At 41.8% G+C, this 26,054-nt stretch overlaps 1 protein-coding gene across 4 annotated transcripts in view; it reads left to right on the top strand.

The window, feature by feature from the left end:
* The window catches only part of PLEKHM3 (pleckstrin homology domain containing M3), a 179,046-nt gene that overhangs the window by 57,775 nt on the left and 95,217 nt on the right, over window positions 1-26,054 (top strand). For all 4 annotated transcript variants that reach the window (XR_004623592.1, XM_002918092.4, XM_011223464.3 and 1 more), the window contains exons 4-5: window positions 7,413-7,558; window positions 19,253-19,446. Coding sequence is in view for 3 of the 4 variants with exons in the window: in XM_002918092.4 (XP_002918138.1) it covers window positions 7,413-7,558; window positions 19,253-19,446 (340 nt within the window). In the remaining variant the exon portion in view is untranslated. The remainder of the gene's footprint in view (window positions 1-7,412; window positions 7,559-19,252; window positions 19,447-26,054) is intronic.

Raw genomic sequence — 26,054 nt, 5'->3', positions numbered from 1 at the left:
CAGAGAGAGACAGCGAGAGAGGGAACACAAGCAGGGGGAGTGGGAGAGGGAGAGAAGCTGGCTTCCAGCTGAGCAGGGAGCCTGCTGCAGGGCTCTCCCAGGACTCTGGGATCATGACCTGAGCCGAAGGCAGACGCTTAACGACTGAGCCACCCAGGTGCCCCTGTTTGTTGTTTTGTTTTTCCTTGCTGATTAATCTTTCCAAAGCTCAGGTTGCTGTTGTCCTTCAAACAACTCTAGCTCTTCTTGTATCTTATTGATTAGTAAGGATTTCCTCCCCCTGGGCATTCAGGATTCTTATGTTCTAGCTTCAGTTTATGGTTCCAAGTTCTTTCTTCCTAACACCCCTCTCATTACAGGGAGCTTCAGACATCTAGAATAATCAGCGTTTTCCAGATATGCCCCTGTTTTTCTGAGCTGTCGTCTTCCAAAATCTCTTTTCTTTTTCAAGGCCCAGTTCAAATGCCCCATGCCTACACAGCCTTCCCCAGTCTCCACAATTTAAGCCATTGCTTCCTCCTTGGCTTATCACTTACTGTATTCTGCTTTTCACCTTCCAGATTTGCACTCTTGTCCCCTCACCCTTCATATTCAGGGTGATGCTAATGCTGGGAGGTCCTAGGCTAAGTCATTGACAAAGTAACTCACACTCTTCTGTATAACTGATTTCTATTTTCTGTGCTTATTGTATTGCCATACACAAAGAGACCATTTTTAAAGATACTTTCCACAAGGAAATAGCTATGCAGAAATTCACCCATATATATATTAGTGTTTCTCATCAAGTGCCACATCAGCTACTTCTATTAAGCTCTGTCTTCCTTCTTAAACATACAGCCATGGACAGAATTACTTTATCACCCTCTGCCTCAGTATCTGCATCTATAAAATGGGGATAATACCTACCTTATAGAATTGATGAGGATTAAATAAATATGTGTGTATGTAAAGTACTTATAACTGTGCCTGGCATATAGTAAGCACTATGTTAATGTTTGTTTATCCATTTACCTATTTATTATTTCCATTTAAAATTGCTTACTATTTTCTTGAGAGTCTTTGGGTAAAGAGCAGACAGGGGCACAAGTTAATAGGAAAATTTAGTCATAGACTTAAGAAAACAAGTCTGAAAAAAAATACTAAGTTTAGACTGATTTAAATATACTAGATATTTCATTGTTAACCTTCTCTGACCTTACATTACCATAATACTGGCACCTTATCATAAACATCTTCCAAACCATGTCTTTGGAAGTGAAAATCTGTGTCACAGACATTTTTAACTCAGTGTAGCTATTTAGTAAACAGAAAAGCAGTCAGAATCTCTAGAACAGTGCACATATTTACTTACTTGCCTTGGCAAAAATCAAGATTTATTGCCTTTCAAGATAAATTTTGCCTAAATATTGACCTTAGTCTCTCAATCATTGTTTACCTGAAGGACCAATGAATCTTGACGCTTCTCAAGTTGCGTTGGAATCTACTTGGTATTTATTAATATATTTCATGTGATTTATAATCTTAATAACAACATTCTATGAAGATTAAACAAACATTATGGCATTTATCCAGCATAGACAAGCTTTGTATTTTCTTTTCTTTTTCTCCGTAAAAACTTTATTGTTTCCGTTTGGTCTACAGCTGGGGACAGGGCTTCAGGGTGTTAAAAAACTGCTTAGTGGCTGCGGGGAGCAGATGCCCTGACACCTACGGGATACAGAGTGTTCTAGTCCTGCTTGAGGGTGAGCCTTTACAAGAGATACTAGCCCAGCCCAGCCTGCGGTAGTTAGTCAGGTGGTCGCTATCTTCTTGATGAGTTTCACCTCCTCGTCTAGGAAGTGGCTCTCCAGGAAGTCACAAAGATGGAGGTCTGTGCGGGCAGAATCTGGGGCATGCTGATCCAAAAGGGCTTTTTCAGTTCTTCTCCAGGACTGTGGAAGCTCCCATGCATACAAGGCTTTTCCCCACTTATCTTGGGAGGGCATTTGCATGTCCTGGAAGAGGGTGCAGCCTCTGCCCTGGTTTGGATCTTCAAGAGACACTGGGTACCCTCATGCTTCCCCTGGGCCACCTGGCAGAAGAGCTGGCCCATGCCCTCCAGAGCCACATCACTGCAGCAAAAAATAGAAGCCCAGAGAGAGGTAGGTGTAGAAAGCCAGCAGATATAGGTTGACCCAGCAGTTGACAGCAGCCTCCACTTTGGTGGAATAATTCTGATGAATCTAGGAGCTCAAGGTTGGTGGGCAGTAAGGAGCTAACTACAAAAAAATGTTGGCTGGTCCCAGAGGCATGACCAAGAAAAGATGGTCCGGAGGTTGCAACTGGGAAGGACGTTGGGGGGTATTTGAAGGTTGGAAGAAGGGGTAGTCCCCACATCTGTTTCATGCAAACACTGTTGAAGCAAGAGACAGATGCGTGGGATTGCTGGGAGCTCTGTATTTTCAGTCAGCAGTGAGTCAATGGTTACAGACTGTAAGCTAGGAAAGTGGAGTTCTGTATGACCTTTTTCCTGCTGATTCTTATAAAATAGCAAGTCATTGAACCGCCCCCCCTTTCTGTTTTCCTTCATTTTGGAAAATCTGGTCTGTAGAATTTCTGATAGAAGTCCAGGCCTTCAACCCACATTTTACAAAGTGCTTACCACAGGTCATTGTCCCACACCAGGGCACTGGACCGAAGGGGTGAGGGGGCAAGGGCAGTCCTTTTGCCCTTCCTATGGCCACCCCCTCCCCTGTGTGCATACAGTAAAAGAGGGTATGAAACGTGCCAGTTTCATTTTTCTCTTTTAACAGAGGAAATGAAAATTTATCCTCTCACTCTTACCTCTTTTCCTCCCTTTTTTATAAAGACCCCTTCTCTTCTTTTTATTTGCCCTTTTTTTTTCTTAGAGCATTTCTGCCTTCCAAATACAAATACCAAATTTACTTTACCAAATTAGGAAAAGAGGGTAGTGTGGCTGACCACACTTAGGAAGCATTGTGTGAGTTTTTTCCTTAGGGAGTTCCACCTGGATCTAGCCACAGCTCGTGTCATTTTTCTCTTATGCCCATGAATTTTCCAGCTGCTGGTCAGGGGAAGGAGGGCTGATTTGGTAGCCATGAAGCAGTGAGAAGGTGGTTGGCTTCTCCTCAAGATCTTGGCTTCAGTAACACCACATTGCAGCCAACTGAGCTAACTAGGTGCACTTGTTAGAAGAAAGATTGTGCCTTTGTGGAGAATTATGCCAAAATTTCTGCTTCAACCCCCGGCAACAGATTCTTGTGGCTGTCTTTAGTGAAAGGCCATTTGGGAAATGGACTGTACATGCAGCAAATAGGATTTCAGTTAAATGGTAACATTTGTTTCCAAAAGAGTACCAGAGGGGAAGCTAAGCTCTTCAGAGCATGTGTTCATTAAAGATTTGAAGTGGGGTGGGAAGCAATAATAAAANAAAAAAAAAAAAAAAAAAAAAAAAAAAAAAAAAGGCCAGTGAGTTCTCTTGTGAGATAGTTTTTTGTTCCTATGAATTGAACACCCTCTGAAAAGTTTCAAAAAGAGACTGGGAAGAATGTATTTGCTTTGATCCAATATGTGGAGGGTTCCCCACTACAAATACCCCTTAATTTAGAAGCATTATTGAAAAGTCTGTTTGAAAGTACATAAAAATATAATATGTAAATAAGCTCTAATTAGTTATTTCAGTTAATTATTTTTTGTCTCTGCTTTACAGCTCTGTTTTTCTTCCCATAATGTCACTTGTCAGAGTCCAGCTTCGGCACCCTTCAAAAAAGGTGTTTTTCTAGTAGTTGTTATTAAGAAAACACATTTTTTTGCCCTGTTGAAAATAACACGATGATAAAGTAAGATCCAGGTCATGTATCTTTAGGGGGAATTGTTTCAGACATTTTTAGTCTATGATTTGCTAGTATGATATTAAAGAAGGAAATCTTACAGTTAATTGAAAGAATAGATGTTTCCTTCTTCAAATAAATGGTAGGTGGTGTTTTTTAGAAAATGATTCTGTATTAGGCCACTAGCCTCTAAATCTTTCTTGACCATCCTATGTTGGTAACAAATTTCAGTAACAAATACTACATTTGGAGATTAAAAGTTTTAATTCTAAACCAAGTAAGATGCTTCTCAGTGGGGACAGTGAATGCTGTGGGAAAACATTGGTAAAATGAACTCTGATTGTTTCTACGTAGCGGATTTTTAGAAATTGACCAGGAACCTGAAATGTTGATTTTGGAAGCCTAGAGAGCATACTACATGACAAATTACAAGCTTTTCACTTGAGGGGTTGCACACCCTCTGCACTTGAATAGAATTGGAATTTTAGAGCTTGGAGGGACCTTTGCAGCCACCTAGAAACCAGGGAGCCGTCCTCAGCTTTTCCCTGCCAGGGTCTCTGGTGGTAGTTGGGGAGAAATATAGGTTCCTGGGCTAATCCAGATCTACAGAATCAAAGTCTTGTGGGTGGAAATTGGGATAGGGAGAGGGTCGACATTTTTCACAAACATCTCCAGAAAATTTTGATGCTCACTGAACTTGGCAAACCCACTGATTCAGGCTGGCCCTTTTATTTGTAGCGAGGAAGGCAGGCCTAGAGAGTTTGATGGGTCAAGTTCACAGTGTGTCCTAGGCAAGAATGGGCTTTCTGACTCTGGACTTGTGCTTGGCTATACACCATGTATCCAAAACAGTCCTAAGCTTGCAGATAGGTTCAGACCTACTCTGGGTCATTGCAGGTGATTTCAGCAGAGAGAGTAGGAGGGCATGGTTCTAAATAAGGTATGAAGGTAAAGACACCCAAGAACTAGGAGTTTATGTGCTGTTGCTTCTATCTAACCTAAAACCTGAGTGAGCCCTAGCCACGCTCTCTCAGCCCTTCTCTCTTTGATGAGCCTGGAGGCTAGTGCACAGTGGTGAGAATGCTTAACTCATTTAGTTAACTCATGTAGTTGAACCCCCAGCATGGTAGGCTTTGGACTGTATGCCTGGTTGATGTACACGTTTTTAGACCATATACTTTCTTAAAATGCATATTTGTGTATTTTAATATTGCTCATGTATGTTGCATCTAAATAATTATAATAAAATCATTAAAAATTATAGACTGATAAACCCATTAGTATGCACTAAAGCATATATAAATATCCAGCAAATGCTTACTAATGTTAATTACATCTAAAATTCAAACAACCAAAAAGCTGAAGTGACCCAAATTTATTTTTGCTGTGTTCTGTGGTGAGAGTTTAAACTGGAATGATCTGGAATTCCTGCAGGACCATGACCACTTTCTAAATCATTAGGAAAGATTGAGTTTTATTCATTGTCACTTCAGTGTTAAGTCAATTTGACCATCAGCGAATTTTCGGGAACAACAATATCCCAGTGTCAAGGATGTGTCAAGTTCCATTGAATTCTGCTCCACAGTCTATCTATGAACACACGAGCAATGTGTAATTCTTAGAATGGGCAACATATTTTTCACGGGGTTATTAACAAAAGAACGCTGTTTTAAGAGGCAGGTGCCCAGGTGAGGGGGATCAGTTCTAGAAGAGCTATGAGAACTTAAAATCTCTTTATATGCCGGTGTATGTGTGTCAAGTAATATTCAGTTTATCATCCTTTCTACATAAACAGTTATTGATGGTCTGCTATATGTAAAGCTCTGTTAAGTACTGAGGATAAGAAACTGCTTTGAGGAGTTTATAATGTGGTTCTTGCTGGACAGACGCATAAAAAGGCACGGTAGTTTCAAGGAGCATGTGCTAAATGCCAGATGAGTAATAATGCGGTCAGTGAGTGCAGCAGACAGCATTCCAGTGCTCATAGCCTAGTCATTGTGACGGCACCTCCCCTCTGCCACAGCAGCAGCATGTGTGTTCGCTGCTTCTTGATCTGTCGCACAGATCTCATTGCTCAGCCAATCTGAAAAACAGGGCTTGTTCTGATTTTGCTGCTACTCAACAGTTAAGAAATAACCATTCCAGGAAGGAACAGTGTGCAGCTTTTGAAGCGTAATACCAATACACTTAACTGTCTTTCGGTACCTCTTGTCTTTAGAAATAATAGGATCTAATTCTCTTCTTGGAGAATGCACTGCGAAACTACTTGATTACCGATACCATTTTATTTGTGATGAAAATGAAAGTCCTTTGAGTTTTGTGATATTTTCATTCATGGAGTTCATGTGAATCAGTTTTTTCTTAGGTTAGCAGTTTGTTAAACTGTTTGGAGTTCCATTAATGGGAGTGAGATACAGTAGTGACGGTGGTGGTGATGAGGGTGATGATGATGATGAATTCATTTTATGCCTTTATCATGAAATAGGCTTAATGTGAGATTTCTTTGATCAGTGCAGTTCTTGATCCAGCCATGAATCCAGAAATGGATTTCTGAAATGAAAGCAGTAGATCAGAAATGCCAGGATAATGTTGCTGTTTGTGTAATCATGGTGACCTGTTCTGGGCTGCCAGGATTTTGTCCTTTGGGTTGTGATAGAATTTCTGTAGTCACCAAGAGAAGGTAGTTCCTCCTACCTAGAGAGAAAAAGCATGGCTTCTTTGTGACAGGGCCGAGATTATTACCAGTTCCCCTGAGAGTCCCAGGACAGTGCTCACAGAATCATGGATTTCCTCGGACATCTAAGGGCCTTAGCAATGACTTGTAAGCAGCCACTGGTCTTGAGTAATGGGCAGGATTTGGCAAAGCGGAAATCAGAAAAGAGGGTGTTGTGTAAGGAGAAGTAATGTGCGCCGATGTGTGGAGGGTGGAGTGAGCACGCTGTTTATTTGGAGAATAGCTAGGAGAGTTCTCTGGTTGCAATAAGGAAGTTATATTCCCATTGGAGAGTAGTAGGAGTAGGTAGTTGGAAAGGTGATACAGGGGCCAGTCGGAAGACAAATTTCTTTCATTGACTAAGTAAAGGAAAGCCACATATCAGTTTTTAGAATCATTTTAAACTCAGACAAGCTTAGAGCCAAATCCAAACTCCACTTCTTTACTACCTCAGTGACCTCAGACAGAGTTCTTAACTTGGCTAAAACCATCTCACAGAGATGTTGTACGTGTTAAATAAGATCCTTTACGAGAAGTCCCCAGCAAAATGTCTGGTGGTGGGAATAGAGTTTATGAGGAAGAAGTGAGGTGCTAATAGTGGGGCTGTAGAGAGGCTGATCTCTGATAACTGTACACAGAAGATGCAGAAGAGATGAGAAACAGGACCGTATCAGGTGCGGGTTACGGCAGCCCCTTAGGAGCTGAGGGGGTGGAGGCTATCGGGCTAGGAAGAGAAAGACACATCTATTACAAGAATTCTCTGAAGTTTTTCTTCCTGTTGCGGACTTTTGTTTGAGGGTTGTGTAACTTTGTTCTGTGGTGTTAAAAGTACAGCACTAATCATAGACTCTTTCTTTTGCCTTGGACAGGATGCCAGCGATCCATAGGCCTTTCCAGTGGGAAAGCCAAGGTGTGCAATTACAGTGGGTGGTATTACTGCAGCAGCTGCCACGTGGACGACACTTTTCTCATCCCGGCGCGCATCGTCCACAACTGGGATACTTCAAAATACAAGGTAAGTACAGAATCTGAGTTTACTTCATAATCGCAATGTGGATGTTCAGCTGCTGTCATGTGGATTAAGAAATAATGATATAGGAATTTGGAGCATACTTGACTAGGTAGTCTCATAAAAGCTACGAGATCTTATCTAATGCTTCTTAAATATCTCACATTTAAAGGCATCTTAACTATGATTTTTTATTAATTCCCTCACTTAAAAGATAATATAGCAATTTTTACTTCTGGGCCTTGTTAGTTAACTGGGTGCTAAAAAAGATTCTCATAGAGAAAGAGGCCTTGTTATTTTTTTTATTAGATCTTATCTCCAAAATCACAGTACTCTCAGGATAAAAATAGGAAAATCATGCATGCATGGGCGTACTAGTGACTTTTGAAGAAGAGGACTTATATAATCGAGATATTTCTTAGAGTAGAGTAGCTCTCCTACTCATGTGAAGGTGAGTCTTCCAGCAGGTCCATCTCCCCTGGAACTAGAAGCTGGAGAGAAACTATGAGGATTTCTGGGTGGGGGTCCACACCAAGGAACAGTGTACTGAGCCACCCTTAGACCTTCACCTGGACTGTTGTTTATTTTTTAAAAAGGAGGAAGTGAGAAACACAGCTTTGCAAAATAATTGCTAACAGCCTAGCAGGGTATCCCAGAAGTACAAATAGCAGACTTGGTAGCTATAAAAATGTGAGTCAACAGAGGAGGACAGGAAGCCTGAGCACCGGGACACTCACCTTAAGAGGGTAGAGAGGAAAGGAGCAACCAGCAAAGGAGACCAAGGAGGAGTGCATAGTGAGGGAGAAGGACCCTAGTGTGTCCAACAAGCCACACAAAGAACGTGTCTTCAGATCAGTTGTGACAGAGGCTGATACAAAGGTCAGATAAGATGAGCACTGGGAATTGACCATGGGATTTAGGAATGTGGAGGTAATGAGTGACCTTAATGAGAGCAGTTTGAATTGAGCAGTGGGAGTGAAGATCTGATTGAAGTGAGTTTTTGACATGAAACAGGAGAGACATAAGAGACAAGAACAGACAACTCTTGAGAAGTTTTGCTGTTTGGGGATGGAGAGAGATGAGGAGTAACTAGAGGGGATGGAGAGAGATGGGGAGTAACTAGAGGGGAAGTGGGATCAAATTGGGTTTGATTTTTGTTTTAATGGAAGAAATAACAGCATGTTTTCTATGCTGATGTGAACTATCTAGGAGAGAGAGAATTGCTAGAATGATGTGGTTGAGTGAGAAAGATCGTGTAGACAGCAGGAGGGCTGGCCTTTGCTTGGAGCAGGAAGTAGCAGAAAAGGCAGAGTCTGGATGTAGGTGCCAGTGGGTAGCTTAGGGAAGTCCCCTTCCATTTACATCAGTAGCTGTCATGATACTGATTTTTTTCAGCACCTGTGATCCTAAATAGATTAAAGACCCAGCCCTGGTCACTCTGGGAAGTGCCTTTACCTTCTATTTCATAGAGATATAGGAGTAATTAGGCAGTAATTCTGCCAATCCTGCTCATGATCTTAGCTCCTCCATCAGTATTGCCGAATCTGATTGACCCTCATCAGTTTCTTGTTCTACTGGATTTCTCTGGGATATAGTATTTGGCCAGGAATTCTTCTGCCTTGACTTAGAGGTCACACCCCTGGTTCTCCTCCTACTTCCAGCTCTTTTCCTCAGTTGCCTGCTCTGATTCTTTGTCCTCTGCCTATGCCTTTAATGTCGCACTTCCTTGGCTTCATTGTTGTTTGTTCTGTTCTGTTTTGTTTTCTGTTCCCACTGTATACTCTTGCATTTTCTCTTTCTCTTCCATAGTTTCAACTCTCTGATGATTCCCACCCTTCTGTCCAGCTCCATTTTTGCTACTGAAAGGGAGATCTGTGGATTTAATTGCCAAATGACATCTTAGCTCTAGCTTTCAACCTAGTAGCCTTCAAGATAGGGAATTGTACTGCACTTGTTAGCAGCGTTGTACTGCAGTTCCGCCCATGCAGAAACAAGGCAGTAGAATTAGTTGGCAGTAGAAGGCAAGTTGGGGAACCTAATCCACAGCAGTACTCAAGGCTTAGGATTCTTTTATGGTCCTGTGCTCTGCCAGAACAGAGAATTCTGGTACCTCACTGACGAGAAGCTTTTCTGATCCTTCTGCCAGAATGCTGTCACATCTGCCTTGAATGAACCTTCCACACAAAGTGCTTTGTCCAAACATAGTCTGTATGAGTGCTTTTATACCTCCTTGCTAACAGATGCCTGAGACTTGCTGTCAGTGTAACTGTATCACCTGGGAGCAATGTAGGTGGGGAAGGGACCTATAGCTGTCACCTACCTGTAATATTTGTTTTTTTTTTTTTTTTTTAAAGATTTTATTTATTTATTTGACAGAGAGAGACAGCCAGCGAGAGAGGGAACACAAGCAGGGGGAGTGGGAGAGGAAGAAGCAGGCTCATAGCGTAGGAGCCTGATGTGGGGCTCGATCCCATAACGCCGGGATCACGCCCTGAGCCGAAGGCAGACGCTTAACCGCTGTGCCACCCAGGCGCCCCCTACCTGTAATATTTGAAGTCTAAAACAAACATGAAAATTGTAAGAGGCCATTTGGCTGATACCCTTTCTGTATCCCTGAGCAGCTCTGTCTCCTGGTCAATTCAGTAACCATCCACATCTTCACTGTCTTCAGGGTGCCTCATCCCTGTCCTTCTCAGCAAATGACCTTGCCTCCACTTCAAGGACAACATTGAAACTACAAGATATGGATATGAATTCCTACAAATGTATCTATATTTGTACTGGCCTTACTGCTTCCCCTCCTATCATATGAAGAAGAAGAGCCCTTTCTCATGTTTAGAGATCGTCCTTCCACATATACTAGAGATACTTTTATCCTTCTGGGGAACCCCTCTTCATTCTTCCAGAGCTGATAGAAGTGTGTCCTCTTTGGCAACATCTTTTCTGATATTCCCCACCCTACCGTTTTTGCTGCATTGCTGGCTCTCTGCCTCGTGCGACCACCATGCTGTGTGTGTATGTGTGTGTGTGTGTGTGTGTGTCTGTGTGTCTGTCTATAATTACATATACTTAGGGGGTTAGTAGCAGGAGCTTGGAGTTAAACAGCATTTGTCCAAGTCCTATCTCCACCTCTTATTTGGAGCTTGATTTGCTGGGACAAATTACATGAACTTCCTGAGCCTCAGTTTCCTAATTTCTAAAATGAATCCAGACTGCCCGAGTTCAGGTCTTGTCTTAGCCAATTATTAGCTGTCTAACCTGGGCAAGTTATGTAGTCTCTCTGTTTGAGTGTCCTCATCTGTAAAATGAGGACACTAACACTTCATAGGACCACTGCCAGTTACATGGGTTCATGCATGTGAAGTGTTTAGAATAGTGTCTAGGACATAGTGTGTGCCGAATAAGAACTCCTGTACTTGCCTTCAAAAGTCTTGTGAATTGGGATAACATAAGACCGGCTGTCTGCAAATAATTGAGATAAGCACTTTTGAAGAGTGGGAGTTGTTGTCATTATTTTCATAATCCTCTCGTTTATGCTGTTCCTCTCTTCGAGCTCCCTGGGCACAGAGAACATGTCTTAGCACAGTTTCTGGCACGTAGTAGGTAAGCAAGAATGCATACCGAATCAGTGACAGAATGAGGCCTATCTTACAGGCCCCCCAAATCGGCTTCATCACCCTCATCACAGGTCCCTCTGGAACGTCTGTGGCCCCACCAGTCCCTGCTGCCAGCACCGGGAGACAGCCTGGACTCTTTCTTCTGCCACCCCTGCCCTGTCTAATCAGTCAGCAAAATTCGACTGCTGGATTTGCACTCCGCTGCACCCACCATCCCACCTCACAAATTCAAACCTTGGGTGTCACTCCCATGAAGGAGTTTGGTAGCCATCTAACTGTGCTTTCTGCCTGCAAGTCTTGCTCCAGCAATGGTTTAGAAAACCCTGATCTCACCGTGGGTAAATTTCGTACCCTCTCTGTCTCAGTTTCTTCACCTTTAGAATGGAAGTGGTGATGATAGTAATAGTAACTGCTTCGTAAGATTGTTGTTTGCTTAAAAGAATGATTCACAGGAAGCCCCTAGCACCGTGACTGGCACACGGGTGCTGGTTAATCCCAGCTTTTACACACAATAGCAGCTTTTAAACACAGTCCCTTAACCTGACACCAAGTCCTTTTGTGATTTCCAGCCCCTGCTCTTCTAGCCCCTTCATGCCGTACCTCCCTGCCCCCATGAGCGTCCTTGGGAAGGTTGCACCACTTCCTGTTCCTCAGTTTTGCCACGCTCTTTCACGCCTCTTGTCTTCCTCTTGCCTTCATTTCAGCGTGGTAGACCCTAAGCAAGCCTGTCTTAAACCTCATTTCCTCGCCCAGTTCTTTCCTTCCCCTCTCCCAGACGGCGTTATCATTTTCTCCTCTGCATCTTGTACTTGACACTCTGAATATAGGCTATAAATATATTTGCCATGTGTGTATTAGATAAAAGCGTATTTAGAGTTGAGTTTGGTTTAGATTATTTAGATTAATCTGCTTAGAGCAGGGCTTTGACAGCCAAGAGAGGTGTATAAAGAGCAAGTGAGGGAGGCAGTCCCAGCCCCGCGCTCACCCAGAGCTTAGGCTAGTGGCACCTGCCAACAGAATACGCACCACTCTGGGGAGTTAAAACAGAGAGGTGGCACTAAATGAGGAAAATCTGAAAATCGGGCCTGGCTTACAAAGATGTGACTTGGTGGAGGAGATCCAGATCTGTTTGCAGTAAGCCACTGAAACCATCAATTCAGCCATCACTGACGCAGTCTTTTTCTCTAGAGCAGACATTTTGCCATGTGGTCATTCAAATGACAAGGTTTGATGTTGAGAGGATAAGTAACTAATTGAAGGGGTTAGGTACCCCTCACTCATCCACGTTGTACCTGAGGAAAATCTCCTTTGTCAGACCTTCCTTCCCAGATTCTCAGTGGACCAGGGAAGATTTTAAAGCAAGAACAGACAGAGCTGGTCGATTTTATCAGAATCATCTCTCACTCGCATTAAGTAACTATATTCCATTTAGTCCCAGAATCTGCCTTTGCTCAGACACCAGCATTTAACTTAATGTTTCTAATTGTGAGGATCAATCTAGACCTCTCAGTTTCCAAGACCAGACATCATTCTGCTAGATCTGCCTCCTATCCTTAATAAGAAGTACGTGACTGGCTTGAGTATCCATTTAAGAGAGTAAAAAATGGTTTTGCAGAGCAGATTGAAATCTGTCATCTGAAGCGTTTCCTTGTCTGCCCTCTGGAGTAATAATACTCCTAATTATTTTTAAAGCAGAATTTCATCTATTTTCCCATATACATCCTGCAAATTGAATTGAGCTCCAGGATTACCCAGCAGCTAAACCTTATCCTTGAGTTCTATAGCCATTTTCTAATGAAATTCTCTTTGAAGACAGCTTTCCCCCTACTCTCCACCCTCCCAAAAATATCAAGCATGACAAAGAGGTTGTGAGGACCTCAAACTTGGCCTCAGCTCTTCCTAAATAGTTCCCTTCTGTTGTGCTTTTAAAAAATATTTTTGTGTCCTAGCCTGAATATTCACATTCCATTTAGCTAGGGGTTTTCCATGTTACATAAACTATTTCCTATCTCTACATCTTGAGAGGCATTCAAGGCAAGCTGTACTGCCCTCGCAGAGCTGGAGAGCAGCTCGCTGATGGGAAAAACCACTTGTTCAGAGTCATTCAGAGATTTTGCGAACAAATTGCAATTAACCTTAAGATCTCCCTATTCCTTCTCCATTAGCCCCCAGTGCCTGCTTTATTTAAGAGGACTAAGAAGTATTATGGTTGGGGTTGATTTTAGTAAGAATTTCGCTATGACTTTTCACAGTAAACATGGGGGAAAATGCAGGAAGGGAAACATTATACCAAGCCAGTAAGTGGTTATTTTACTGTGGCACGATTGTGATTTTTTTTTTCCTTTCCTGATCTTTATTCTCCAAATTCTCAGTAATGTGATTGTTACTTTTATTATTTTTAAAATGTTAACTGTCACCTAGCTCCATATATTCTATTTCAGAAAATATGTATTAGAAATTTGCCTTTTTTAATGCCTCAGAATTATAAATATGACTCTTCTGTCCTGTGATTACTTCAGTGTCGTTTAATGTGGTATAGAAGGCTACTTTCCCATAAGGAAACTGCCTTGCACTGCTGTGCTTTCATTCTTCTTTTTCAAATATACTTGCACAGATTTCAGGATTCATAAAGTACAAAGGGCATGCATACATAATCTCCCTCCCACCTGTCTTTTTCTCCTCCCACAGGCAACCAGATCACTCTCTTCTTGTGCATCTTTGCAGAGGTGTTTTACGTACATGTGCTTTTTCATGCAGCAGTGGCAGTAGGTGACCCACATGCTGCTCTTGGAGAGCTCACCCTTCCGTTTAGATCACATCCCTCTTCCAGCGCTGGTCTGCTTTCTTCTTTCGTTTTTCGTATAGTCATTCCATATTCTATCATGAATTTTACACGTTTTTACACACACATGACAATCTAATCAGTCCTTTTTGGGAGGATTTTGATTGTTTTTTCAGTCTTTTGCTATTACAGGTCATGATTCAATGAATAACTTTATGCATCGTTTTGAATGTAAGTTCTTTCATTTACAAGTGAGACTGAGGACACCTTCCTAGATGTAGGTTTGTACATTTCTTAGTTTGCCGCATGTTCCAGATTGTCCTCAGTCAGGACTGTGTGCTACACTTTTGCCTGTATCTTCTTGCAGGCATCTTTCTTCCTTGGTACCAAGATGTCCGCTGTCACTTCTGGTACCAAGATGTCCGCTGCCTCGAGCCGTCCTTCCCCTTTTCTACTTTCTTAACTCTAAAGATGCGGTGAGCTTAGAAACAAATAGCCAAGCTGTGAGAAAGGTGTGTAAAGTAAGAGTGTGTGGCTCAGAATCACAGCCAGAGCCTCGTAAAGCACTCATTCATTTCTTCAGCAGGTGTTTGTTGAACACCCACCTTGCTCACTGTTCTAGGCAGTGGGGACGTGGTCTCTGCCTTGTGAATGCTCGTGTTCCAATGGAACTGTAAACAAATACACAAATAAGCGACTTCTAGATAAATGACAGTTCCTGGACTTTAATTTTTGTTTCATAGTTAAAATCAAAGGTCAGCATACCACCAAGTTACATCATCGGTTAGTCTCCCTTTGTAGCCCCTTGGCTTTGTATTTGGGGAAAGGGAAGAACAGAACATGCACAGGGATCACCTCCTTTGAGGAGTGATGAATAGATAGTTTATGGTAGAGTTCTTAAAGAATAAAAAGAACTATAACTATAAATAATGCTAAAAAGCACAGAACAGAGTATCCGGAGATCTGAGCAGATGAGTCACTTAAGCTCTCTGGAGTCAGTGTTTTTTTTTTCCTATTAAGTATATTAATTCAGTGTTTCTCAAAATATGGTCCATGGAGTATTAACAAGTTCTGTGCTTGTTAATAGGTATTACTCAAAAGGGGGTTCTGTAGGAGGGTCACAGCCAGGCCAGCTTTGTAATCAGAGCAGGGCCCCTCAAGAGAACGCAGCCCTGGGAGCTCACAGCACGCAAGAGGACAGAAGGAGTTAGAGATAGAGGCCCCTTCCTCCAATTGGTAAACAGGGCCGAGACTGAGTTTCTTTTCCCACCGGCCCCAGCACAAGGCCTGGACAGCACTAAATAGCTGCCTTGTCTACAGACAGGTTTGGGAAATTGCTGGGCTAAGCAGGTGAAGCATACACAATGTCCGCAGGCTTTCATAGGCTAACATGCTACACTTTGAATCACTAAGGAAGAATGTGGCGTGTGGCATTTTTCTTGTTGGACCTCAGAACACCATTTTTGTGGGACCAGTATTCCTTGGAACATAGGTTGAGAAAAATGGAACTAGATTATTTGTACCAGCTCTTGTTATTCTAAAATTATGTTCTCATCTGTTTTATTCTAATGCATTTTCCTCCCTTAACAAAAACTGAAGTCCTCACTCACTACTCCTACCCCTACCACATCATCTCCAAACTGCTGTCTATGGTTAAGCATTCCCTTTGCTCCATTGCTTTCTTACCTGGGGCTATTTTTGTGGGGGAACATACCAGGACACCATTCCAGAACCTTTTTCTCAGAATTACATAAACCTGAACATTTGAGAATTCTGTTTTTAGGCGGTAGCTGTCACCAGTTTAACAAAAGATGTATTACATTTAAATCTATACCAATGATGGTTACTTTTCAAATAACAAATATGTTTATTTGTAAATACCTGTGTTTATAGAGCAGATTTCGTCCTTATAATTTGTAGCTGATTATAACCCACTTGCTGTTTCCTCCAACAACTCCTGTATGTGAGGTGTGGAGAAGCAGCTTTCTGCCTCGACTTCCTCCTCCTCAGCTCTTGAATCACGCAGACTGCCGCACCGTGAGGGGGCACCAGTTCACAAACTGCAACAAAGTCAAGTCACAGACTTGGGTTCTTATAGCTTAAATGAGTCTGTTTTTAAGCTAAAAAAGCCATGGATAGAAATTTTATTAATTACAATAAATGTTAATACTAAAAATCAGTAGGTTTGAAAAATGAACTATTGACCCTACAAAAGTTGTTTCTAAAGTGAATAGAGTAGGATCATGGAAAAGAATGCGAACCAAAACCTTTTTAAAAATGTATTGGGCCTATCCATCTGCACCTATGAGCTGAGTTTTTGTATACATCAGAAACAGCACTCAGGCTTTTCATGGTTTTCCTAATTTGGTTGGCAAGAAATAGGACAGTAGCTCTTAGCTCTTAGGTGGAATATATTTGGGTTTTCACATACAATTTATGTAATATTTCTGTTAACAGGAAAGAAACTTTCTCACATAAACTTTATCACCTAAGAATATCATTGGCTTCCTCCCTAGTAACTATATATTTAACATTATCTTTTTTGAAAACTTTCTAATTATAGTGAGTTTGGAAAGTGGAATCCTTATACCAGTATGCAGGGTTATTTAGAACTTAGGAAATCAATGGGGATATAGCACTCTCTTTTGCAAAAATAGCATTTTATGCCAAATTCTTAATTCTTTCAAAAATTCCCTTATCATTATAAGTGGTGGATTCTCAGAAATGAGCATGTGCTCAGCCATGCTGCCAAAAACATGGCTCAGTGTTGCAGGGATTCGAGCAGCTGCGGCCACAGTATGCTCTGTATTCTTAACACTGGGTAATAACTTCGTGAAGCAGTGCCTTAGACATGATCGAAACTAGCTCTGTTTTTGTTTTTAGTAATTTCAGCTTATGAACACCGAGATGTCGGTAGCTGCTGTCCCATTTGTCTCACTGCTTTTACTGTCTCTGAAAAAGACTTTTTTTTTTTTTTCCCCTTTTGGGCTTAAGTACCACCTGAAGAGAGAAGCCTTTTCAGGCCTGGGAGACTGGCCAGTGCCCTTTGTCCTTCTGTTCACCTACTAAAAGGTAGTATTGTTAACCTAATTCAGCAGGGCCCTGACTCAGTATAAACACTGCTCAATAGAGCCAGAAAGACTAATTGAATTGTACAATACATCATTTTTCAGAACAGTTTCAAGTGGACTGTACTTCATTTCCCAGAACACCACATCAGTTTTTTTTCCTCATTGAAGATATTTAAATACAGCAAATATTTAACCATGATAAATAAAATATTTGAACCATTCTGTGTTTCGCCACTGAACCTTGATCTACCTGAGGACAGGGCCATGCCTGCTTTATTCTCCACTAGTGCCTGCTTTGGTATCTATCCGACATGTACCTGTGTCTCCATGCCTCAGAGAGGCATTATTTATCCCTGCCGACTGTTATTTCCCATCTGGTTAAGTAGTGAAAGATTTTGGCTAATTCTAGGTGCCTCTTTGTGACCTGATTTGCAGAGACTGTAACTTTCACCACCTATATAACTGCAGGACCCCAAAGGATCACACAACAGGTACCTCAAAAATAATTGCTAATAAGGAAAAAAAAGATGAGACTTTTATTAGGAAAAAAAATCAATGCCTTTTTTTGTATCTCTCTATAACAAACTTTTGTATGAGCTCTCTTTTATATTATAAAATATTAAATTACAAAAATGTGTTTTAATCAACATATAATAGCCATACATTTAGTTATCACCTATTCATAAAGATGGGTTTTCGTGGGGGCGCCTGAGTGGCACAGCGGTTAAGCATCTGCCTTTGGCTCAGGGCGTGATCCCGGCGTTGTGGGATTGAGCCCCACATCAGGCTCCTCAGCTATGAGCCTGCTTCTTCCTCTCCCACTCCCCCTGCTTGTGTTCCCTCTCTCGCTGGCTGTCTCTATCTCTGTCAAATAAATAAATAAAATCTTTAAAAAAAAAAAAAAAGATGGGTTTTCGTGGTTGTATCTAGTTGTGGTACTCTCCTCTGTCCCATCCTTGCCCACCAAGTGAATTTCTGTTTACCCTTCTAGACCTTGCCAGAGGCTTTCTTCGCCCCAGGACAGTTGATTTCTTCTTCCTTTTAGCTACCAATGGACCTCATCTGTATTTCTTCCGTAGTAGAGGACAGGCTATGTGCTGCACGCAGTTTTTGTTTTAAATATTTATCTCTGATACTAAATAGTGAGTCCCTTGAGGGTAAGAACTGTATCCTATTTATCTTCATTGATAAAAATTCTAGCCTGGAATGTAAAGCATAGTGGATTTTCAATTTTCTTTTTAATAAGCAAAATTTTTTTAATGTTGAATTCTGTCATTACTCCCAGTACTAGATCAGTTTTGGTGAAAACTTTTGAGAGAGGTTTTACCTTCCAAAAATAGAAACTAAGTCAAATCTACATATCATTAGCCAGTCCACATCTCAGTGTCAGTGAATTGCTATGTAAAGATTCCCCCAAATTCCCCACTTGCTATGCATTATTTAAGCTACTCCTTCTGTATCTCAGATGCATTGTGTTTCTACTCTAATGACAATGACATTTTAAAATCACCTTTTCATAGTCTTGATGTTTACTATCAGATGTGGGTATAGAATCCGATGGATAGATTAGCCCGTCAGCCCAAGCTCAAAGTTATTCCTTTCTGCTCACTATTTTTTGAGCCTGTTTTCTATGCAAATTATCCTGCATTTAATGCCATTTTAAGCTATCCTTTTATTACTTTTGAATTTTGTAATATGTACATGATTTACCTGTTTTTTTTAATGGCTACTTATAAAAGTAGTACAGAATATACGTGTCTGTAGTTTTTAAAATGAAAAACTAACACTCTTAATAGCAATATTAAGTTCTGAAATGATTATAGATCCACAGGAAGTTGCATAAAGAGGGATCCTGTGTACCTTTCACCCAGTTGGTTTCTCCCATTGGTTACATCTGAGATCACTATGGTACACTATAAAATAACAACAGAAGTGAACATGGGTATCCGGGGTCTGTATAGTGTTGTGTCATTTTATCACATGTAGATTTGTGTAATCCTCGCCATTATCAAGATTCAGAATTAATGAATTCCTTTCCATGCCAAGATTACTTTTACAAGTTTCCGGAGGAGAGAAAGAAAAGCCAAAATTTATATTTAAATTAGGGGCTTTTTCTCTTGGCTTGCTCAGAAAATAATGGGACTTCGATATTTAAACTCTGGTTCCTAGCTGGAGGAGGTGTGGCAAGCTGGATGATTCTCCAGACTGACTGAGGAAGTTTGTTTCATAGGTATCGAAGCAGGCCAAAGAGTTTCTGGAGTACGTGTACGAAGAGCCCCTGATCGACATCCAGCAGGAGAACCCCATGCTGTACCGCCACGCCGAGCCGCTGGCCACCGTGGTGCGGCTGCGGCAGCGGCTGAAATCTCTGCGAGCCTACCTGTTCAGCTGCCGGGCGGCCGTGGCCGAGGATCTGCGCCGCAGGTGGGTCACAGGATCAGCCAGCTCCGCTTGGTTTTCCTCTCTTGTCCAGAGAGGAGGTCTGCTGACCTCCCTGGCCTTCCCGGTGTGCACCCTCTCGAGCTCTGTGGCTCTCCCTTCTGGGCTCATCGTTGACTTTTTTCCTCCATAGTCTTCTTCGGTTGAGCCTAGAAAAATGAAGGTAGTATCTCAGCATAACGGAGGGCTCTTCACCCAGGGAACTAGCTTCCCACCCCAGTGAAGACTGCTCTTCCCCTTAGGTTAACTTGAGAGGATAATTGGGAGTGTCCTCATTGATCACCTCTGGAGTGTTTTCCACTCTTCTAGTTGCATTTGTAAAGTGAGCATGTTTGAACTATTCCATAACTTAAAGACATTTTTCTATGGAAATAAGTAGGTGGTTGTTCAGATCTTACTTTCCATACAGAAGCGGGCATGGTGAGAGGTGGAGGCAGTGGAGGCTGGGGTTAAGACGCACAGGCCCAGGACTCTCTGCCTTTTCACGTCCCCATCCTTGCAGGCTGTTCTTCCACAGTGTCATTATCATCGCAGAGAGCATAGGACACGCAAGTCCGTACTGGGCTCAGGTCCTCAAAATAAAACTGAAGTTAAAATGTGCCTGCTCTCATCAAATTCCTTCTTTTACAGTTAGATTTTATTGGCATTTCAAGTCTCACCCTTGGCATATATGAAAGCTTACACTTGAAATAATTGTTGATGATGTTCATAGGTCCCTAAAAATACCTTTTAATGTTTTAATAGAAATGACCAAAAGCATACCTTAGTCATGGTTTCTGGAGGTGAGCCTACATGCAAAAGAACCTTTAGAAAGTATTAAAGTGATATAGTTTGTTATTTGAGATCCGTTTAGATCCAAAGAAACTGACATAACCCCAGGCATCTGAAGAAGACATTTTAAAAAGAACTAAATGTAGATAGTGAGGAATACATAATATCTAGACACGCTCTCATAAAATAGTAATGAAAAGGCAGCTGCCATAAAGCAAAATACCTCTCAGGGGTAGTCATTCTATTACCTAGTTGTTTTTCAAAAAGTACGAGAAAATGGTCAGGATTTATTCTTACAAAGTCTAGGCAAATCTTAATTTTAAAAGATCAGGATTTAAAAGGCCATAGGATTATATGTCTCTAATTTACCAACTAAACTAGATGCAAGATTTTTAAGGTTCAAAGTATGTTCTGTTCACTTCTGGCTTTGCTCAGAGCTAGTTTTTCTTGTGCCTGTACCTCTAGACAGTATTAAAATCTACATAGAGAATCATCCTCTTCTTTTCACTTTCAATGTACCACCCTGGCTTGGAGTCTCAGAACTATTGCAATATCTTTCAGACTAGCCTCACGTCAGTTTTTTCCCCTTTCCCTCTGAACCTTCACGTCTGGCAAATTATTAAGTATGGAATTCTAGATATGTGCAAATCTAGTCCAGTATATTGGTCTATTGTCAAATATCTTGTACTTAAAACACGATTTCACTTCCTTTAATGCATTCTGTCGTGGGAATTAAATTGGTTTTTTACAACTGAAGTGCGTACAATAGTGCTTATACATAGTAAGCACTCAATACATACTATTATTAATACTGCTTTACTGTCCTAGAATGTTCTTAGCTCTGGCTTTAAAAATCTTTGTCAGAAGTCTTCACTTAAAAGCTGCCCCTCATGCCCTGTCTACTGGAGTCAGTCCCCTTCTCCTGTTCCTATGTCAGGAGAGGAGCCAGAGGACGTGGGCTGGAGAACTCACCTGGCCACAGGGCCTGAGGTTCCTGGGTATGCGATGCATACTTACTCCTGCAGCTGTTGCATAAAAATGGGTGGATCAGGAGGTTCCCTAAAACCGAAGAATGAGATTCCTACAGAACCCTAGAGGAGGCACATTGATTTTTTAAAAAAATTTGTTATCTTAGTTTCTCTATACTTATATGCTGTTAAAATAACATTTGGGCTTACCATGTCTTCCCACCCTGGCACAGAGAAAAGTATACCAGTAATAAGCAGTACTTACAGGGGGCTGGTCTCGAGTTATTTCAAATCTTTTTATTTTGAAATAGGACTATTTAGTGCAATAGGTCTAAGATTTTCTGGGATGCCTGTACTTTTTGCAGGTGGGCCGTACTTAATATCATTTCTGCCCCTTAAAGTGTGCACTAAATAACCATAAGTGCAAAGGGGAACCACTACGCATCGAATGTACTATAATTCCTGTCACCAGAGGCCATCTCTTACCTATCTTTTACCTTTAGAAGGAGTCTGACGTTTTAAAAAACAAAATTAGTCAACTGTACCCTTGATAAGAGAGATGATAAACTTATCCAGAAGTAATATTTCAGGTTCCCTTTGTTTCTGTTTCACTTGGGGACAGAACATTTAAAGTGGAATTTAAACATAAGAACCTACCGGATACAACTAATCTTACATAACCTTGATAGAAATTAAAAGAGAGTTGATGTGCAGCAAGGGAACAAAAGAGAGCAAGAGAAGCCTGTTCTTATCTAGTTGTGAAAAGCGTTCTCTCCTTGCCTGGTTTTTACCTCCGTATAGGAGTAGCCATTAATCTCCAGCTAGTAGGCCCAACATGCTGAAGACCTGTCAGCACCATATAAACAGAATAAAGCAAACTGTTAATATTGCTGTCGTGAGAAAACTGAAAACAGACTGATTAATCGTATTGGTGCTCCCCCGCCAGAGAGCGAACTTTGGTCGTCGCCTTATTAGGGAAGTCACAGTTTGCTTTTAGGCCTTTCATTATGATGACCGCCCGGTCTCCATCCTCAGTATTCTTGTTATTGTTGCTAAATGAATGCCTTGTTCTTGAACCCATACTGCACATCTTGACTGGCAGGGATGATTAGTTTAGAAAAAGTCAGTGTCTTCCATGAAGTCTAAAATGTTTACAGTGCTGACAATTCACTGTTCCTGAGGACTCCCAGATGGTGACCCTGTTGGACTGGTTCAAGGCCCAGTTAACTTTTCATGAGAACAGTTATTTACAGTGTCCACACATGAAGGTACGTGGAGAACTCTCTGGCAGAACTTAGCACTGTGAGGACACAGCCACATCAGCCATAGGGAAGTCTTTGGGAGGGACACTGAGAAGAACTGGTAGGGGGTCTCAGCCCTATATATCCCACTGAACAGCAGGAACAGGAGGATGTGTGTGTAAATCACATGTCACCAACGGGCACTTCAGGGCCAAATTCAGCCCTCAGACATGTGTTGTTTGGCCTTTCAGGAATGGTCTCCCTGGCTTTTAAAGTTGTGACATAGTTGCTAACATTTAAATAACCAGTGTTCACGTGTACACAGTGAAGCTCCCCGGTGTTGCTGAGGAAATCAGAAACTCTGAGCCTCCCCTCTTTCCCGGCTAGCCGCAGTCAGCCTTAGATCCTGGACGTTCCACTCTGCATAGTCTCTCCTGCTCCTCTTCTCCCCAAACCCAGGGTCATTCAGTGGAGAATACGTTGCGGCCCTGTTTTCTTCTCCCCAGCCCATTTCATTTATTTAAGGTGGTACCTGTGTAAGATAATTACGGTTTTATCAATTAAAAAGCGCTTTCCCATACATATGTTTTTTACAGCAGTCCTTTTAGATGGGAAACAGATGGTATTTAGAAAGAGAAAGAGCTGTGACTCTGAGATGCTACGTGACTTGACTGAGGTGACAAAGCTGGTTAGCAGTAGAGTCCCTGCTCAGAACCAGATCACTGCAACTTTCCCCAGCACATTTGCTGTTGGTGGTGGTGATTGCCAGGGGTCTCTAGATTCTAAAGAGGAACCGCTCCTAATTCTCCTAAAGCCTTGATTGAGGTCATGTAGAAGAGTGGGAAGAAAGGCAGGGAGGTGGTGGACAGTGATGTCCCATGAGGGGGAAGGTGGGGTTGCTGACACAGGCTCTTCTATGCTCACAGTTGCTCAGTCTGCCTAGGAGAGCAGGCATGACGACTGGCTTAGCGTTAATGAGTACATTTTCCCTGGGTCAGCATTTACCAGATCTTCCCATTTCACAGACATGTAAATTTAAAACAGGAATATGGAGATATCTGGGACACCTGGGTGGCTCAGTTGGTTAAGCATCTGCCTTCAGCTCAGGTAATGATCTCAGGGCCCTGGGATCAAGCCCCGAATCAGGGTCTCTACTCAAAAGGGAGTCTGCTTCTCTTTCTCCCTCTGCTGTTCCCCTTCCTTTGCTTGCTCACTGTCTCCCTGACAAATAAAAACTTTAAAAAATAATTTAAAAAGTAAAATAGATTTTAAGATTCGTTCTATTCTCTTTTCCTCATTTTACCTCAGACTGCTGAAAACATCTTCAGACTGACACCAGCTATTTGGACTAGCTTTTCAGAAATTTAAGTCCTGTATTTTCTTCTGAGTGTTAAAGTATACCGTTCATTCCAGGGAAAGACATTCTAGAAATTAATGTGGATATCTGAGTAATTCCCATTCTCTAGTATCAAAATGTGATTTGGGGACTTGGGTACCTGGTGAATCCAAAGTTCCTATTGTGATATAAATTTAAAACTAGATTATCTCCAACATTAGTTGAGGCCAGTAGGGAATCTGATGCCTATTCTCCCAGTTGCTTAGGGCAGAATTATGTTGGGGAACATTTGGTTTTACTTGCTTAGTAGCTCATGTTGGGAGTATCAAGGGAATACCAGAAGTGATTCTGCTACCTTTTAAGCCACCTTTTCCCGTCTTTGGTCTCACATTGTCCTCGAAATTATAATTATATTCAGCATTAGTTCTTACTGAAATATCAGCTTTACTGAAAAGTGAGCAATTTCTATCATAAAGATTCTCATTTTTTATTAACACTATATATCCAGGTAAGCACCAGGAAAAAACATGAGTGTATGGGTGTGTATCCCATCAGACTGGCACTGCAAATGTAGCAGCTTGCTCAGCTCCTCGACCAGTCCCTATCTGTGTCACCTGATTTACCAAGATTCTCTTCCCACCCCTTCCTTTGTTACCTTATTACAAAAAAGAAACTGTCTTTCTAGAGAGTTGAGGGGAGGCTAAGTACAAAGGTTGAAATGTCCTTTGGCCATTCGCCAGCGTCGTAAACTTCATATGCCCAGAACGGAACTAATCTTCCTGCCCCCACCGCTGTTGCGAACTGTGCCTGCTGCAGACCTCCCTGTCTAGCTGATGGGCACCTGTACCTCTCGCCATCCTGCTGTTCGCGCTGAACACACCTTTCTCTCATGTCCACATCCGGTCCCTCAGCAAATCCTGTTGGCTTCACCTTCAGAATACATCCACTCATCACCACCTCCACTGCTACCACCCAGGTCCCCGCCACGGTCGTCTTTCCGCCGCGTTAGTGCAGTGACTGATCTCCCCCTTCCGTCTGTTCTGAAACTACGGCTAGAGCTAATGTGTAGGTTACATGATGCCACCCCTCAGCGGAAGGAATAGCTTCACCTCTCACACCGGGTAAAAGCCAAGGCCATGTACGGTCTCCTCCCCAGTTACCTCTTTGCTCTCACCTCCCACTACCTGTCCCCTCATTCCTCTGTTCTGGTCACACCGGGTCTTTGAGCAGGATCCTGTGTGAGTTTCTATCCTTATTTTTCCTTTCCCCAGATAACTGCAGGGTTGCTTCCTTACCTCTTTTAGGTCTTTACACAACCCTCACCCTAATGAAGTCTCCTTGACTCCCCCTCCCCCCACACACTTCCTGTCTTCTTTCTTGCTGATTGCCATATAACATGGTATTTTGTCTGTCTCCGTCCCTTGGGCCATGGGGCATGGATACGGAGGTTGTGCTCTGCTCAATCTCTGCAGCCGTATCCAGTAGCCTGCTTTCCCCACCAGATCTAAGCTACAAAAGGTCATGGCTTTTTATCTGTTTTGTTCACTGCTTTATCCCCAGGGCCTAGACCCATACCTGATATAGAGTGAGAGCTAATCAATGTTTGCTGAACAAATTAGCTAAATGAATAAAATAGTGTTACCAAGATTCCACCCACTTAATTTGGTCAAACTTATTTTTTTCTTATTACAAAAAAATACCAGTCATTATAGAAAACAAAAATAAGAAAGCCATCTATTATCTTACCACTTCGGTACATATCATTTCAGACTTTTTCCTCTGCAGATTAGTTTTCCCCATTAAAATTGTTTCATACTGTACATACTACTTTTAACCAATCATTGCACTTGGTATACTGTGAACATCTTTTTATGCCAGTAAATATTTGTCTTAAGCATGATTCCCTAAACAAAAATGGTGCTTTGATATGTGAGCATACCTAGATACCATTGATCTTGGAAAACGGTATTATTTAGTGTACCCAAAAGCATGCGTGAACTAATAATAAGCTAAGAGAGATCATTTCATAGCAACACTTCCTCTTCCCCTACACACTCCCCCCCCACCCCAAATCAGGCATATTAGGTGTAGGGGTTATCTGTTACAAAGAGAAAAGATTGCATGCTGTTGGGAATTGAATATGCATAATTTAGGAGGCTAACTTATTAAGACATATCTCTTAGGGCAGCCTAGTTCTTAAAACACAGTCTACACAGACATGACTTGGCATGTCTCTGTCCTGCATGTGAGGACTATCTTATAACCAAAATTTGAGAT

The sequence above is a fragment of the Ailuropoda melanoleuca genome, chromosome 2, assembly GCF_002007445.2.
Source record: "Ailuropoda melanoleuca isolate Jingjing chromosome 2, ASM200744v2, whole genome shotgun sequence".
In the NCBI taxonomy this organism is placed as follows: domain Eukaryota; kingdom Metazoa; phylum Chordata; class Mammalia; order Carnivora; family Ursidae; genus Ailuropoda; species Ailuropoda melanoleuca.
This window is presented reverse-complemented; position numbering and strand designations above follow the sequence as displayed.